The 17970-nt window shown below is 28.7% G+C and overlaps 2 protein-coding genes across 2 annotated transcripts; one reads left to right on the top strand and one right to left on the bottom strand.

The window, feature by feature from the left end:
* The first annotated feature begins 207 nt into the window (after positions 1 to 207).
* LOC130983253 (protein decapping 5-like) lies at positions 208 to 4163 on the top strand. Its single transcript, XM_057907459.1, has 7 exons — positions 208 to 503; positions 1146 to 1246; positions 1883 to 1957; positions 2059 to 2928; positions 3163 to 3348; positions 3497 to 3604; positions 3702 to 4163. The coding sequence occupies exons 1-7, from the start codon at positions 347 to 349 to the stop codon at positions 3837 to 3839; spliced, it is 1635 nt and encodes a 544-aa protein (XP_057763442.1). The 5' UTR covers positions 208 to 346; the 3' UTR covers positions 3840 to 4163.
* Positions 4164 to 4568: 405 nt separating this feature from the next.
* LOC130979965 (long-chain-alcohol oxidase FAO4A-like) lies at positions 4569 to 12790 on the bottom strand. The gene is made up of 4 exons (XM_057903542.1): positions 12447 to 12790; positions 11811 to 12080; positions 6187 to 6734; positions 4569 to 6081 (listed from the first exon to the last, which is right to left on the bottom strand). The coding sequence occupies exons 1-4, from the start codon at positions 12762 to 12764 to the stop codon at positions 4788 to 4790; spliced, it is 2430 nt and encodes an 809-aa protein (XP_057759525.1). The 5' UTR covers positions 12765 to 12790; the 3' UTR covers positions 4569 to 4787.
* Positions 12791 to 17970: the final 5180 nt, after the last annotated feature.

Genomic DNA, 17970 nt, shown 5'->3' with positions numbered 1-17970 from the left:
GACGGGACGAGTTGGAATGAGCCAACCCGCTTTCCAACCCTATTTCTATTTATGTTTAAAAGAAGGAGGGAAGAAGACAAAAAAATTCTAATAATAATGCCTTGTTGTGCAAGCATGAAATGAAAATCTCGATTTTTATTGGTTACTTAGTTAGTTATATCAGTTATTTTGTCCTTCTCACAATCTCATATACTACTTTCCCTCTATTTTATGTTTAGTTTTCGTTTCTCAAAGCATATCATAAATTCACATGGCGATCTACGCCATAACCCTAATCTCCCAAACATAACCGTTTTTAATTTCTCATTTGATCCTCCGATTATTCGATCTTTGACACCGCCGCTCTATGGCGACTGAATCTGCCGTGAAAGGACCTCCGTCGAATAGTCCCGGTGATTCGTACATAGGAAGCTTCATAAGCTTGCTTTCCAAGAGCGAGATTCGTTACGAGGGCATTCTCTATTTCCTCAACGTTCATGATTCCACCATCGGCTTGAAGAACGGTACATTCATTCACCACCGCAAACGCAAAATTTTGGATGAGGAATGTTTGATAAAATGTCTGTTGAATCGAAGAAATATTGATTAGCGGTTAAGATGAAATTTGAGAATGCATCAATGGATAAGAACTTTGCAATGCTATATTCGATTAATGTCATTAAGTGAGGAATTACAGTGTTTGGATTCAGAAATTACTTGCATATATTTTTATTGATTGTATGACTCAAATGCTAAAAGCAAGTGATGGAGGAGAATGAAACATGACATGGATCAATCATGCAGTTTGAAACGGAGTAACTCTTGTTTGTTGTTATACAAGTATATAAGGATAAGGATTCTGCATTGGAAATAAATTGCAAACTTTTAAACCATTTTTCAATTAAATATGCATTAATTTAAACAAGCAATTGTAAAATCGTTCTTGTTGGCGGGAAGTAATTAATTGTTTATTATGCACTTAATTAAAGTCTTATTCGAATTAGTAATTTGATACTAGATTTTCAACTGATTTGGTTTGTAACCTTAAGGTGACACTATGTGGCAAACTTATTCCTTGACCCATGTCCTTGAAAGTTGTACACTTATAGCTTTTCATTGCTAGCGATTCTATCTAAAATGGAAACATCTGTGTTATGAGATTATAGTTAGATCCTATGGAACAGAGGGGAGAAGAAAAGATGGTCCACAAATTCCTCCAAGTGAGAAGGTTTATGAATACATTCTTTTTCGAGGAAATGACATTAAGGTAATTGAAATATTATTTAATTGATATGTGTTTTAGTACTAGCATGACAAATAAACATATGGATATTTTTGGTTTGATAATGTGAAGTATCAATCTTGAGTTGCTTAACTTTGAATAGATTGCTCACTTAGCATACATTTTTTCTTTTGATTCTTTTTTTTCTTAGAAAAAAAAAAAACTTTAATTGTGTTGTGTTGGAGGTGTGGTTGATGTGACTAAAAGCTTTTTGGAGAAATTTTATCAACAAAGTCAGATGACTGTAGGTTTGGTCAAACCTTTCTTCTTTGTTTTTCCAAACCCATAAATTCCACCCTAACAGATAAAGCTTAGCTTATAAATGAATGGAGCTTCAAGAGCTAAGGGATAGGAAAGAGATAAAATGGAAGTGTAGAATAACCTAGAATAAGACTAAATGGATCGTACTTAATGAAACAATCATATGAAAGTTCTTTGAAATTTTTTAGTCATTTCGCCTCTAGTGAACCTAATTCTAGCGTGGATATATATATATACATGTATATATGAATCTCAACCAATAGTAGTGAATGAGCTATTTGGTCACAAGAACTTGTGGTGTATGCATGTCAAGTATGGTTATCTAAGTTGTGCATGTCCTTATGAATTTTACCATTTCAGAATTTGCAGATCAAGTCTCCCCCAACATCTGCCAAATCAGAAGAGCAGATACATAATGATCCAGCTATTATACAAGTAATACTGTTTCATGACAATAATTAAAAAATAAATAACAATTTCCATATTTTGACTTGTCAATGCATTTGGATTTGTTCTAATATTTTTTCTATTTACAGTCACAGCTAAACTCTACAGCAGCCTCATTTGGTGGGAGAAATTCGACAGAATCTATTCAAAGGCAGGATAGTGTTGATATGTTTAGTAAAGCTATCCCTATTGGGTTGCTGTCATCTCAGTCTGCAACTCAGCTAAACCCTTCAGATCAGTCTGCTGCTACTCAAGTTGCTGGTCATCCATCCTTTTCCACATCAATGTATTTGAACGGACACAGTGGAATATCATGCAATAACTCTAATTCTCTGCTACATCCCGGTCTTCTTCAATTGCCGTCAATGGTAGCATCACCTTTACCTTACCAAAGTTGGATGCAAACTCCGGAAACTGAGGTTCCTAACAAAGTGGGATGGACACCTTTATCAGACTATGGTCTTCCTGTATCTTCTACTAATACTTCTCTTGTAAATCAAACTCGCTCTCCGTCTCCTAACCCTTTACAAATTTCTGATTCACTTGATGTTAATTCCCTCTTACCTACTAAGGCACCCATGCCATATCCTACGCCCATGACTTTTGATGGATCAAACATACATTCATTTTCTTCACCTCTCCAAGAAATAAATTCTATTGATAACCAAATATCTGAAAAAATTTGCCCTGACCCAAGGTCAATTTATCTTGGACATGCCTTTCATCATCCTTCTTCATTTGTAGGTTATAGTTCAGGCCCGTTGCCAATACCTCCATCTTTGTTAACTCCAGATCAATTTGCACATCCCAGAGAAAATGTATCTCCTTTAACACAGAATTTGACCCCTAATCAGAAAGATATGGGTTCTTTGATTCCAACATCTTCTAATTCCTCTGTATTGATGCCTTCTATAGTGTCTCAAGCACCACTACTGCCATTACCAACTTTAGTGCCAAAGGTTAGAAAACTTGTATTCTTCTCCTTACAGATATGATGCATAGTATTAGAGTTTTCTATTATTATTATTTTGCTGTTAAAAATTTATAAAACTTGTGATCAAATATCATGGATTGATTATATAATGGGTATAGCTATCCTTATAAAATAAGGGTACCATAAAATCATTAAAGCATATTACAACTATAAATGGGTTAATATTCAAAGACTGAGTTTTTTTGTTGATTTTTTGCAGCCTCACTCAATAGCTTCCCAGTTCAATGAAGAGTTTGATTTTGAGGCCATGAATGAAAAATTCAATAAAGATGAAGTATGGGGTTCTCTTGGAAAGGCAACTATGAACATAGAAGGAGTGGATGACAATGCTTCTTCTATCAGTTCAGGCGACAAAGACAGTCAAGGGAAGACACCAAGTCCTAAGGTAAGTCTGTAATTTTTCCAGTTACATAATTTGCTAATCTTATTTAATAACAAAAACTTAAGTGTCAAAGCATCTGAGTTATGTAATGTAAATCAAGTTATACTTGAAGTTTGATTGCAGACTTTTTATTCTTGTTTTCTCATTGTAGTCTGCATACAAGAAAGATGACTTTTTTGACACAATTTCCTGCAACTCTGAGAGTAGTGGAAGGAATGGACAACACCGTTTATCTGAGAGAATAAAACTGGATACCGAGGTCTGTAAAGACATCAGAAACTGAAATTTTTTAACCATGAAAATATCCTTTAAACTGCATGGGATATTGATGTATTGCTGACCTTTGCTATTTGTAGACGTTTGGCAATTTCCAACACAGGCCTAATTTTGGCTATGGTGGTGGTCGCGGTATGAATTTCAGAGGCTCAAATAATTGGGGAAGAGGTTATGGTTATGGTAGGAGAGGACGTGGCCCAAACTTTCATCGTTTCTAGTGACAAGTGGTATCCATGTTTTCTCGTGTCTACCAGAGCTAAACTTCGTATGTGTGTGATGTTAACATAATTTTTTAATCTTCGACATTTGGTTACTTGATGTCAGTCTTGCAAAATCACCACCAGGTTCATGTTTTATTTTTTTTGGGGGTTCATGAACTGGTATTTGATATCTACTTTCAACTAACTACCTTCTATAATACATAGCAATCAGTAGCTGGAGAATTGAGAAACTATTCCATTGAGACAGTTTTCTCTTTTCCCATTCTCTTTCTTTTCTAAAAGGAAAAGCTGTTCATTTTTTCAGTCTCAAATGTTTATTTCTTGAGGTGTTGTACATATCCTTAGCAGTGGATATAATTCATACTATAATAAAAGATTTATGCTAATACTAGCTTGTCATTCTTTTTTATTTGAATATGAGAAGAAAAAAATGGTGAAATTTTTATTAATTATGTTATTAATCTGATCTGAATTCTAAACTCATGTGGCTGCCTTGTTCATTGATACTGAAAATGTATTGTTTGAGCTTCAAAGATAATCTGCCATGGTCTTCTCAATTTTTTACTAAACCTGGTCCAAAAGTATATCACTATCATCTTAAATTTCAATTTGATATAGATGTCAAGTTTCCCTCACTGCATATATGTGCCATTGAAATATATAAGATTAGAAAAAATATTCAGTGTTATGTAAGGACATGAAGGTTGTCTAAATCTACTTTTTACTAACTTAAGCTGACTATTAAAGCCTCAAGTTTTAACCAAAAGATGTTATGACGAAACAAACATTAATACACTACACACTCAGAATGATTGAACAACTCTCTTAAAAGTTATTACAATTTTCGTTTTCTCAACTTGTGTTATTTGAACAAAGATTTTCATTCTAGATCACTGGAGATACAGAAGCAGAGAAAAGTTTTTTTTTTTTTTAATATATAATTCATCAACGCCTTTTCCTTCTAAGAACTTCAAGAACAGATTGTGCTGTGCAATAAGCTATAGCCTGAACAGTGATCATTGGATTCACACCCAATGCTGTAGGGAACACACTTGAATCTGCCACATAAAGCCCTTCCATTTCCCATGTCTCCCCTGTTTGATTCACTGCCGATTCCTTTGGATTTGAACCCATCCGACAACTTCCCATCTGATGCGCAGAGCACAATGGCGTCGTAAGCCCAGTTAACGGCCTTGAACTCTCCTCCTTAACAAATTTATCAAAATCATGGTAGCTAGATTGCTTTACATTCAATTTTCTTCCATTGACGTGATGTGTTCCAATTTCTTCAGCTCCTGCTGCTGCCAGAATCCTTAGTATCTTTTCAACTCCCATTTGTAAATTATGTTCATCTAAATCTTCCATATGATAACTTATTCGGGCTGGGGAATCCACTGTCCCTGATCCTTTATCCCTTGCTAGTGCAAAGATATGAGCAGTTCTTGAAAACTTTCGCATTCGATCTTTAATATCAGTCCCGGAAACCCATGGCATGACAATTGAGAACATACCAGGATGCAGTGAAGGTGTTTGGATCACGGCTCCATATCCAGATTTCTCAAACTCTGCAACAACCGGCGACATGGCTGTCATTATCCCTCCTTCAAAGCTTCTCTTCTCTGCCTCAGGCCACACCTCAGAACTGGGTTTATCCGGGAAGTATCCCCAAGCCATTGTCACTGGGTGAAGATGCAAATTTTTCCCTATGTTATCATTCTTCAAGCCACTTCTTTTTAGTAACTCTGGAGTACTAAGTGCTCCACATGCTACAATTGTCACCTTAGACTCCACCACACATATGTCCTTAGCTCCTCTGTATTCGAATTCAAACGCCACCCCGCTTGCAATTTTTCTATCTTTTCCTCTCTTTTTCTTGTGCAAGACTTTTATCGCCTCGCAGCCTGGAAGAATCGCTCCGTTGCCTGATTTAACCAAATCCACAAGCCATGTTTCTGAGGTCCCTTTCTTCTTCCCATCCTTGCAACCCAAGCAACACCAACCGCAGTAGTGATCCGATGGCGAATTCCTAGGAATGTTGCTCACAGGATACCCCATTTCTTGACACCCTTTTCTCAATACAGCATTGTTGAATCCTTCATCTTCAATATCTGATTGAACTCCCATGCTTTCACAAACAACATCCATTGCTTCTTTATACAGATCACTCTCAAACAACTCCAAATGATGCTCATCACTCCACTCCTTGCATACATGATCAGGGGTCTTGATGCATGCTGACCTAATATAATATGATAAATACAACTTGGTCACACATTTAAGGAATTTAAGGTAGTAATATTCAATACAGATACACATTTGATATTTGTGTATGATAGATACTTACCAATTAATTGCAGAGCCTCCACCAACAGTAGAACCTGAAAGTATGAGCACACTCATATCATCAGTTGCAACCATACCACCATTGAGGTACATTTGATCCATGGTTGGACCTTCAAGAAGGGTAAGATTGTTCCTAGCAGAATATCCTCCTTTTTCCAACACCAAAACCTTGTAACCAGCTTTTGCAAGAACACCAGCTACAACACCACCACCAGAGCCAGAACCAACCACCACTGCATCACATTGGATAACCAATGAAGGGGAACACAATTTAGGAGCAACTTTAGGCTTCCGACGGATCATCGAAACCCCGAATCCATGTCTTCTTAGAGCATCTGCAGTGATGTCTCTTGGGTTGTTGAGATGGACTAATCCTTTGTAAAGTGGTCCTATGGCATTTTCAACATCATCATCATCATCATCATTTTCTTCTTCTTTTCCTCTTGATTTTCCTTGCAAGAAATGGTCTTTCAACTGTGATTTGAATTCTGGATCAGGTCCACAATACCCAATTGCCTTCCATGATGAATTGTCTTCTGATTCATCTACCTGAAATCAAGCATCACATACCATGATCATTTTTTCAAGGTTCTCCAGCAATGAGGAAAATCATCATATATTCATTTAAAACTAATGTATTAATTTTGGTTAATTGCTGCATTATTAACTTAGCAATTACCACATGAATTTTCATGCAACAAAAGAACATTACTTTGGGATAATGAGCCATGATTCATTTGATTTTATTGCATAATGAACTAGATTTTGCTTTTGGATGTAATGCACCACGAATTACAATATACTTTTTTTGGGTTAACAAAGAGGCTTTACGCCCAACAAAAAAAATAACAATCAGAAACTAGCCTTTGAACTACAATATAGACCTAGAATACAATCTACAAAATTTTGGGCCAAGCTAATGGTCTATTGGGCTTTTTATATTTGTGAGACAAGTTGTATTACTTGACATGAGGCCAAAAAAAAAGTTGTGTTACTTGACATATATGTAAATAGGGTCAAGGTCACTTTTTAATTTTGGTATTGCCATTTCAGTGTTGTTTTCCACCAATGTTAAAACTTGGTAAAATTTTTTTATGTGAACAAGATAAATTTAAGGGTTAGATTTATAATTTTAATTTTTTTTAAATATGTAAATCTGGGAGTTAGATTTATTTTTTATTATTTAAATTTTTTTAAACATACAAACTTGACCATTAGATTTATATTTTAGCATTAATTTTTTTTAATGTGCAAATTGGACTCTTTGATTTATTTTATAGTGAAAAAAATATTTTAATACAAATCGGACTTTTTAATTTGTGCACTATAAAATCTAACACTCAGATTTCTCTACAAATTTTATTATTCCTCAAATTGAGGATCCGAATTGTTATTTAAAATAAAAAATTAAATTAAAATCCATGTGAAAAAAACATACTAATTAACCATTACACTAAATTACACACAATCTTTTTTTATTTCTAAAAAAAAAGCTAAATAAGGTATGAGTTAATGGGATATCACATTTTAATGCTAGAGAGTTAATTTTTCATGGCCAATATCAACCAATGTTTTAAAAATATATATATTTTAGATTCTAGATCCTAATATAAATTTATAATTTTAAACGTTAAATTATAAATTCTAAATATTAAATTCTTTAAAAAGAATAAAAAAAATTTTAAATAAAAATTTTGACTAATATTAATTAACTAAAAATTTTCTTTTTATAATTTTTCTTTTTATACATATATGTAATATTTAAAAAAATACGGATTTAACAATTTCAGTTAATATCTTGTGTATTCAAATTAAACTGCTTGACCCAAGATGTGAAAATTAAAAAACCTCATCACATTAAAGTGAAAAGGAAATGTTAACTTCAGGTAATGCTACTTGCACAATTCTTTTATTTATAGAACACATGCATATATTATTGTACTATGAAGTTTAACAAAGTAAGCAAAATAAGGTACAACCACATAAAAGCTCAACCATCAACTGTATCCAGTTATAAACGTTATTTATTGTGAAAGCGACACTAGTCCTTTTCTATCTTCTGGAGTATTTGCCAGTAGTCCTTTTAACTTATGGCAAAATAGAAAAAATGCATGCTTGGTGGTCATCTTGTCCCAACCTATATAAGCTAAGATTCTAGATAGATTGAGTTGAATAAAATTAACTTCAAATTTTATGACATTCAAGCTCATCTTTCAAGAATTTCTATCTATGTCATCAACATTCTTTTTATTTTAATTTTTAACAAGACATTTTACATTTTTTTCTTTTGCCTCCCTAAAACCATTCATTCAGATTAGAGTGGTACATAACAAATAAATAAGGCTGGTACTACATATACATCATGTGGGCATTTAAGGGCATGGGACCTATTGAAATGAAAAACAAAAATGTTACATGTACATAAAATAGGAAAAATTTTAAGTATACCTGGAATATTAGTTGTTTTAACTGTTGATTTTAATTAATATATATTATATATAATTTTTATAATTCAGATTAACAGTTAAAACAATTGGAATATCAGTATTTTCGCTACGCTTAAAATTTTTTTCATAAAATATTAATTATATATTAATTAATCATAAAATATTTGGTATATGTATTATTTAGGCTGATTTTTTTTTGTGTGGAAAAAATTTTGGTGTTTTTTTGGAAAATAGGATTATTTAGTGTAATTACAGATGGGTGGATTTTGTAAAAGAGAAGTCAACACGTGGGGCGTGTTGCAACACGTGGGAGGCGTGTTGAACACATGGCAGCATTCTGGCCAACACGTGGGGGCGTGTTTGACACGTGGCAACATATTAGCCACCACGTGGGGGGCGTATTGCATCACGTGGGCGTATTGAATGATTTTTACAATACTGTAATACACTTCAAATATCAATATTCAACCAAACCACCATATTTCTTTCTATATTAAAAATAATTTTTGTATTATTTAATTTATTTTTAATATATATTTTATATTTTAATATGTAATATACGAATAATTAATTTAATAATTATTTTATATGTTATGATTTGACTTGCTTTCAAAGATGCTGCTAGCTATGTATGTAGCCTATATTATTTGCCATGTTACACTTCTACTTATAGGTGTATGCTATAGTGCCTATATATATTTACCTAATTTATTAAAATGAGATAAAATTTAATATTTAAATTAAAAAATATAAAAATAAAAAATTTTTTAATATTTAAAATTTACCATAAAAAATAATTTTAACAATTTCAACATCAAAATTACAGGCACCATAGAATTGGCCTTACCTATATATCCCTAATAAAATGACCCTACAACAACTTGCCTTAAATGCCGTTTACAATTGCCATGTCATCTTGAGCTGTATCATTGTATCAAATATTTATTTTTCAATTTATACATTTAGACAGTGCTATGATTTCAGTGTACTCTATAGCATGTACATAATCATAATTAAATCTACCAAAATTGATTAATATGGTTTTGCTTATTATATAAGTTATAATATATGTTTGATTTAGCTAGCAATAGATTTGTAATCTTCTTTTTCAAAAATATTATTTGGATATAAAAAATCAATCACTATATATTATGTATATATTATTTAATTTATTTTTAATATTTTTTTATATTTTAATATATATTTTATACGAATAATTGATTTGATAATTGATTTTTTATATATATCTAACATGGTTGTTGAATTTTTAAAATCTACCAACGATTTTCTTAAAAGAGAGCAATAAATTAAATAATAAATGCTTCGACAAAAAGAATAAAAATAAAAATCTGATTGAAAAATAATATAGCATATGATTATATGTCTTAAAAATAGACCAAACAAAGAATTTAATTAATATATGTGATTTCTAAGAATCATATATTTTTTTCTTATTATTGTGTAATAAATATTCTTGTGATGTACTGCCGAAGGCAATAAATGTTTATCTACTATAACTCAGATTTTACAAGCAAAAAAATCATATATCTACTCTTACCAATTTTTGTGCTAGGATTCTTTAGGTATCAGTAACACAGATATTTCAATGTGTACGAACATGAACTCCTCATTAATTTACGCTGGCAACTGGCAAGTAGACCTACCTTGGCTTTGAATATAGGATCTATGAGAATGTACCAATTCAAAGCGAAATATTTTCAATCTATAATGTTTTGGAATGTAATTTTTTTTAATATGAAAAAATATTGGTGTTTTTGTTAAAAATATAATTATTTGGTGTAATTACAGGTGAGTGAATTTTATAGACGGAGAGTCAACACGTGGAGGCGTGTTGTCTATGTGGTAATATCCTAACTAACACGTGTTGAATAATTTCCACAATACTGTAATACACTTCAAATGTTAATATTCAAACAAAATACCATCTCCATTTTCATATTAAAAATAATTTTCGTTTTTTATACACAAGAATGTAAAAAATCTATTTCGGACTAATTAAAGGTGAAATATTGTTGAATAAATTACCATTTGTCTCCATAAAAGATATAGACGCTGGCAAATATACCCATATAAGAATAAAATGACAATTGTAATCATTGAAGATGGCCTTCGTGTGCCAAAAGTACCCGGATGTTGGTTATGCAATTGGTCTGTTAGAGTACTTTTGACACACATAAACCATCTTTTATAATTACAATTGTCGTTTTATTTTTATATGGATATATTTGTCAATGTCTATATTTTTTATGGGTTCAAATGATAATTTATTCGATATTGTTTTACTTTGTAAAAAAAAACTGAAGAAGAAAAGGTTGGTGTAGTAGTGTTTCTAGTATTTGAAGTAGTGATTAGGTGAAAAATAATGTAAGTGTATGTCACGTCCAATTTGATGCATGTTGTTAAATAAATATACTCTATGCTTTAATTTGATGTAGCACCAAACTCTCATACATAGGAAAGGAAAATGGATAGAAAGAAACACCTAACAACTAACACATCACCATGCATTATTCACCAACCCTTGCCAACTACAATCATATCACATATAGTTAATAATATTCTTCACTTTTTTTTCTTTTTTTATTATGTCAACATACACAAATATTGTATGTTAATGATAAACTCTTTTAAGTTAATTAAATCTTCACCACGTATACACAAAATATCAAGGAAATTATTAAACTAGAAAAGTGACAAAACTAAAGCAGGTGCCATCTATATGTAACTTGTTTGTATTATACAAACACCTTGCATAACAGTGACAAATCTTCATACGAATTAAATTGAGATGCTGATATATAGATAAAGTGATACACATGGATTTTCTCCTATCATATCATACACATATACAAAATTATTGGTCTTTTATATACATATATAATTATCATCATTAAATTTTTGCATGCTTACAAAATATATAGTTGTGCGCATCATCAATAATTAAAGACATGCTAAATAAACAGTAGCAAGTTATTAAAATTATTTTTTATGTTAAATTTTAAATCCTAAAAATCTAAAAAATAAAGTTCAAAAACTAATTAATTTACAATAAAGAAAAAATTATTAATTAATGTTGGTTATTACTAACTAAAAATCTATTCCTTGGGCTTATTCAAAATTGTATTAAATATTAATTAAATTAATTAAATTAGTTTACCTGAGTAAAGAAGACATGTAGAGTAAGAAGCTTGATGGTTCTGAAGAACATCCTAAGATGGTGAAAATAACTAAGAGACCAAGATTGAAGAATCTTTTGGCGTTTATGAAGAGGGAGGTCAGGGAAGCTTTGGATAAAAGGAAACTTGTTTGAGAGACATGGCATCCCACATAATATTAATGTTCCAATCCATGTAGACAACATCCATAACCCTATCTTCAATAACCTTGTTAATGGATGTTTCAGTCTCTCACTTATCACTCCCCCAACCTGCACATATATGAATCCATATAATTAATAATAAACTCACAATTAAACAAATCTTTGAGTTATTTTAAATTTTCAATATTTTTATAACTCTTTCTTTAAAATATTTCTTCTTCGAGCTACTATTTTATAAAATTTTTAGCGACGGTAATGTTAGATATATAATTATTTAAATATGTCTTTTCGCTTTTCAGTTTAAACTTTTTGAATAAATTTCTAAAAGGTTTACATGCACAAAGAAAAAAAAAAGTTAAAAACACATTTTAAAAAGGCTCTCCATCATTCAAATTAGGGTTTAGAAACAAATTAAATATAAAAATGGGAAATCAAAACAAGAATAATAAAGTTGAAAAAGATAAATAGGCATACATGTTGAGGTGTTCCAGCCATGGAAGCTGAAGTTTTGTAGAAGTTAGCAAGAGATTGATCAGAGAAGGCATGAAGATTATTGTGATTGATAGAAGGCAAGATGGTGTCACATAAGGCAATGAGAGTTTTCATTTGCCTTTGGTTGAGTGTGTTTTTGAGAGGCTTTTGTTTTTCTCTCATTTCTCCACCACCACCTTCTAGAAGGAGCCTTTGTGTGTCAATGCTACCAAGCTCAATCACACTATGATCTTTTGATCCCAAACCCAATCTAAAGCTACTATTGTTTTTGCTACTAATAATATTCTTGTTTTCCTCCATTTTATGTGTTTCTAATAAAGTATCAAACTTTTAGTTATTTCATGTATTGTTGTGTCAAACCCTTGGAGTTTATATAATACCCCTTTGTGGGATTGGATAATAATATCCAATTATATTGCTTAGCTAGCTTCAAGAAATAAAAATAAAAAGGAGACAATAAATTAAAAGGGTAAATAATGGTAATTAATTAATACATTATAATATTCAGTTATTTAATTAGTATCTTATAGATAAAATTTTAAATGATATATTTTTATTTATGTGTTTGAATGCCTATATATATAAATGAATTTCACAAAAGCATTAATTAAAAATACTTTTTATTAATATATAAAAAATAATTTATATACGCTAGCTAGCTATAGAAATCTAACCATGTATGTATTATATATATTATGTCATTATTGTAATAGTTATATAAATATAAACTATTATAAAATTGTATAAGACACATCCTTAATTAAGTTTTTATTAGATGGTAATATATATTTATATCAATAATATTTGAGAAACAATAAAAAATCAATTTAAATAATTTAAAATTTTTATTAATTGTCATTAGAATAATTATATAATTTTAAATATAATAAATATATTAATTATAGATAATATATATATATATATAATTATGGATATTTATATATACAAATATATAAAAAGGCGGGTTAAAAAAACTAAGAACCATATATATATATATATATATAATATTAAAGAACCGAACCCTAACAAACACGTGTGAAATACGTTGGATTTTTAAAATATATATATATACCGTCGAAGAAGATTTTTGAGGATTTCATTAAGTGGAAAACGTTTTGAAGATAACGAACCAAATTAATAAACAGATAAATTATAAAAGTTCAAAATAGCAATAACGAAGAAATTAAAGAACGAGAAAGAAAAGAGGGAAAAAAAGTTACGAAATAAATGCAACGAATAACGGTACATATTAACTCTCATCACCTGCCACCATTTAATTCCTTGTTACTCGATTTTGATTGTAATGCCTTAAACAAGTAGTAAAACACAATCCTCCTGAATCATTAGCATATAAAAAGTAAAAACTAAAATAAATGAATCATTTTGTTGGTGTAGCTTTGCCGAATAAAACAAATGTCCGAGGCGAATTTTATTCTTGGCTATGAATCAATTGAATTAGATAATCAATTTTACAAGAATAAGACTACAGATGGATCGGATAATATCCGTATATTCGTAGTAATTATTTGCATCCGATTCAAATTTTGTGAATATTATCCGATCCGCACTATAGTCGGATCGGATTACAGATTCGACAGTGATATTCGCGGATTCAATTCGTAAATTCGCATATCCGCACATCACATATAAATAGCATAGTTTAAGAAAGTAAATCCTAATGTGATATGAATTTTATGATATTTTGTTTTTAATTTTTTATGTTGTACTTCAACTTAGAATAATTAAACTTAAATCTTGTGTTATTATTTTATTTTTGTTATTCAAAAGAACTATTATTTATAATATTTTAGGAGTAAATAGATTTAAATAGATAAAAAATGAATTTTCTGGATATCCGATCTGATCCGATGAGTACAGTGCAAATCGAATAAAATTTTAGGTTATATCTGATCCGATCTATGTGCAACCCTATATAAGAAGGTTCTTTTTACCCTTTCATTTTTTTTCCGGTTTTTGGGTTTGGTAACTTCTATATTATAAACTAATATTTACATCACTATAATTTTGATGCATTGATAGTATAAAATATTTTATATATTTATTTAATTTCGTTCCTGTTTTTTAATAATTATTTATGCAGATAAAATAAAATATGGTTATTTTTGTTAATTACGTAGCATTATATAATTGAATACACGTGTAATATTATTTTATACTATATATTAAAATTAAATTTTATTTATGTTTGTAATAATTTTATAGAATTGTTTCATTTGTTTGGCTTTATTATTTATTTAATTGATTTTCATAATTTTATAAATTTATATCAAATATTTAATATTTATGCAAAATAAAAGATCTCATGTATTAAAATTCCTTATGACATCTTGATAGTAATTTTATCATTTTTATACAGAATTAATGATTGGTCTTATCCGCGTGTAGTAATGGTTGTTTTAAAGCGGTTCCATTTTTATAAATATTTCAACTTTTAAGTTGAAAATTCTTAAAACATATATTACATATCAATTATATTATATGAAATTTAGAATTATAGTTAATTACAAATCATATGCTAATAACTATAATAAGAAATAAAAATTAGATTCTTGTATAATATTTATTGAAAGAAAAATATTAAGCACATCGAATTAGTGTAGAAGCAAAAAATAAAAATAAAAAGAAAAAAAAATATGCCATAAGATTTTAGTTATCATTGTTTATGAGAATTCTATATACCTATTATCATGTACCGTGAAAGAGTTTAATACTTTTCTAGTAATTAAATTTGAATATTAATTATCAAAAAAATTAAAAGAGATTAATATGTATAATTTTATAGTGCCATTCTTTAATTAGGTGCTACCATGAAAAAAAAAATTGCTTTTCATGCTAATTATATAAAAATATTAGATATATTAGTATAATTTTTTTTAGTTAATAAAATTAAATTCAAAATCAATATTCTTTATGGTAAAATTGAATCTTAATTTTAATTATAATAATAATAGTATTTTCTCGAGATGATATATAACATATTATTTAAGGGAGAAAATAAAAAAATTAGAAATTAAGTGGTAAAAAACTATAAAATTAATTTAAAAAATTGAAAAAAAAAACATGTATAATTATATTTTTTAAGCAAATAAATAATATTATGTAATTATTTAATTTTGTATATTCATATTATTATTCATATTATAATTTTCTGAATTCATTTGACAGAAATTAATTTATTAATGGAGGTAAAAATGGTGATATACAATATTATTGGTGCATGGCCTATATACAGTATTATTATTTTTCCAAACCTAATTTTTTAAATTTTAATTCTCCAAATACTTAAACTTCACAGCAGACAACAAGCATGGCTTCTTTAATATCGTCGATACCAATGGCAACCATTATCATCGTCTCAAAAAACACACAGATTCACTCTTAATTAAAATATTTTTTTTCTCTTAAAAACGCAACTTATGTTTTGTGTCATTCAAAAAAAATCTGACAACCAAAAAAACATAGGTTACATTTTGTTGTTTAAAAAAAATAAAACGTGAAAACAATAAAATAAAAGTTGCGTTTTATTATTTTGATGAACAAAAAAAAAATAAAAAACGATTGAAGATGATAAAACGCAAGTTATGATTTATACTGACACTATGAAATTTTTGTTCATGCGTCTATTTCATTACATTACACCATTATTGTTTCGTATAGAAAAAAATGAGCCTTCATTTGAAGTTGAATTGTACTATTTTTTATTTAAAACTATTTTAAAAAATGACTATAGTGACGTGTTGTTATATATAAAAATTAAGAAGGAAAAAGAATATTTCAATTAAAAAAATGACTACTTATATAAATTTTTATATATAAAGATAGTGATTTAGTTAGAGTTGTCACTGTCTCTGAGTTACAGTACCTTCCCCGGCCCCTCTTTGTACAAAGCAATAATATTGTCACTAGTTTTCTTAGAAATTTGTTTATTATATACTTAAATATTTTCTAAGATTATTGAGAGTGTATTAAAAAAATTAATTCTTAATTTACTCTCAATAATATATATATATATAGGTTTTCAAGAATATATTATGTTATAATTCTTAACATGCAAACATATTTAATCATATTATTTAATTTGTTATGATTTGTACCTAGAGAAGATCAGAGCTACTTGTTATAAAACTTATAACAAACACGAAAATGAATCACTTTAAAATAATTAATTATTCTAAAGAATAAGTTAATAAACTGGAGAACAAATACTAATATTTTTTGTAATTTAATTATTTAATTAAGATATTTGTCCAGAATGTTATATATATATATATATATATATGAATGGAATGAAATTAATTTGTGCCAAATGAGATAGCTACACTGACACATAGACCCAAGCCTTCTCTGGCTGGGCATGAACGTACGTGTATTTGGGTGAGCTGTATTTAGTTAGTGTCTTTAAAATACATAAACATATATATAAATATATAAAAATATATAAACATAAAAATACATAATTTTTGTAATGTGTTTGATAATAATATACAAAATAACACATGAAAAAACTAAATGTCAAATTTACTCTCAATATCTTATGTATTGTCTTTTATGTATTAATAATTTTAAAAATAATTAAAGATAAAAAAATTAAATTTTATATCTTATGTATTGTGTCTACATGTCTTAACTAAAAAAATACTAAATATATATATTTATGTGTATCTATATACTACGATATTTATCTAAATTTATGTCTTAACAAACAAACAATAAACATATATTAATGTGTTTAATAATTAATATCCATATCTTAACAAATAAACACAACATATAAGTTATTGGCACTTGAATCTTGATCAGATAACAACGCATCTTACGGCAATATCTTGAGACGTTTTTTGATCTGATATACGTAAATTATAGGTGAATTAATTAATTAATATAATGGAAAGTGATGTTCAAAACTCGACCGACCAAACATTATGATAGTACTATATGTTATATGAATTATATTTAGTGAATAATAATGGACGTTAGTTATTAAGAGTATTGTAGTAGTATATATATATCTTATGTGTCGTATACACTAAATTCAGTTAGTTGTGAGTTCGTTAGTAAGTGTTACTTTCAACAGAATAATGATAGTTAGCTATCAGTAGCTTTTCTTTCTTTTCATAATAATGTCTACTCTTGCGTGTAATTAAAGAAGTCTTTAAATAAATTACTTGGATAATCAATATATTATTAGAATAATGTTGGAAATTAAAACTAATATTATAGTAGTTAATTTCAGCTAAAATTATAGTAAATTATCAATTAATTCAATATGAAATCTACTAAAAATGAGTTTTTTTTTAGATTGAATTTTAAATTGTTTTATTTGAAGTTTAAATATTTTTATTTTTAAGAATTTCGGATGTTCTTATATTTTTTTTAAGAATAATGTTTTTTTTCTCATATTATTATTAGTATTCTTTTCAACGCAAATGTAGTTTTCCGTTGGACTTACATTATTAGGTCTTTAATTTATATTGCTTTCCATGTC

The sequence above is a fragment of the Arachis stenosperma genome, chromosome 5 (assembly GCF_014773155.1).
Source record: "Arachis stenosperma cultivar V10309 chromosome 5, arast.V10309.gnm1.PFL2, whole genome shotgun sequence".
Taxonomy (NCBI): Eukaryota; Viridiplantae; Streptophyta; class Magnoliopsida; order Fabales; family Fabaceae; genus Arachis; species Arachis stenosperma.
Note: the sequence above shows the minus strand (reverse complement) of the source record. Positions and strands in the feature narration are given on the sequence as shown.

Coding starts and splice junctions, on each gene's coding strand:
- LOC130979965 (XM_057903542.1), bottom strand. CDS start 12,764: ATGGAGGAAAACAAGAATATTATTAGTAGCAAAAACAATAGTAGCTTT. Junction 12,081..12,446: donor TGGCTGGAACACCTCAACAT/GTATGCCTATTT, acceptor ATATATGTGCAG/GTTGGGGGAGTGATAAGTGA. Junction 6,735..11,810: donor TACATGTCTTCTTTACTCAG/GTAAACTAATTT, acceptor GCTTGATTTCAG/GTAGATGAATCAGAAGACAA.
- LOC130983253 (XM_057907459.1), top strand. CDS start 347: ATGGCGACTGAATCTGCCGTGAAAGGACCTCCGTCGAATAGTCCCGGT. Junction 1,247..1,882: donor TTCGAGGAAATGACATTAAG/GTAATTGAAATA, acceptor TTACCATTTCAG/AATTTGCAGATCAAGTCTCC. Junction 3,349..3,496: donor GGAAGACACCAAGTCCTAAG/GTAAGTCTGTAA, acceptor TTCTCATTGTAG/TCTGCATACAAGAAAGATGA.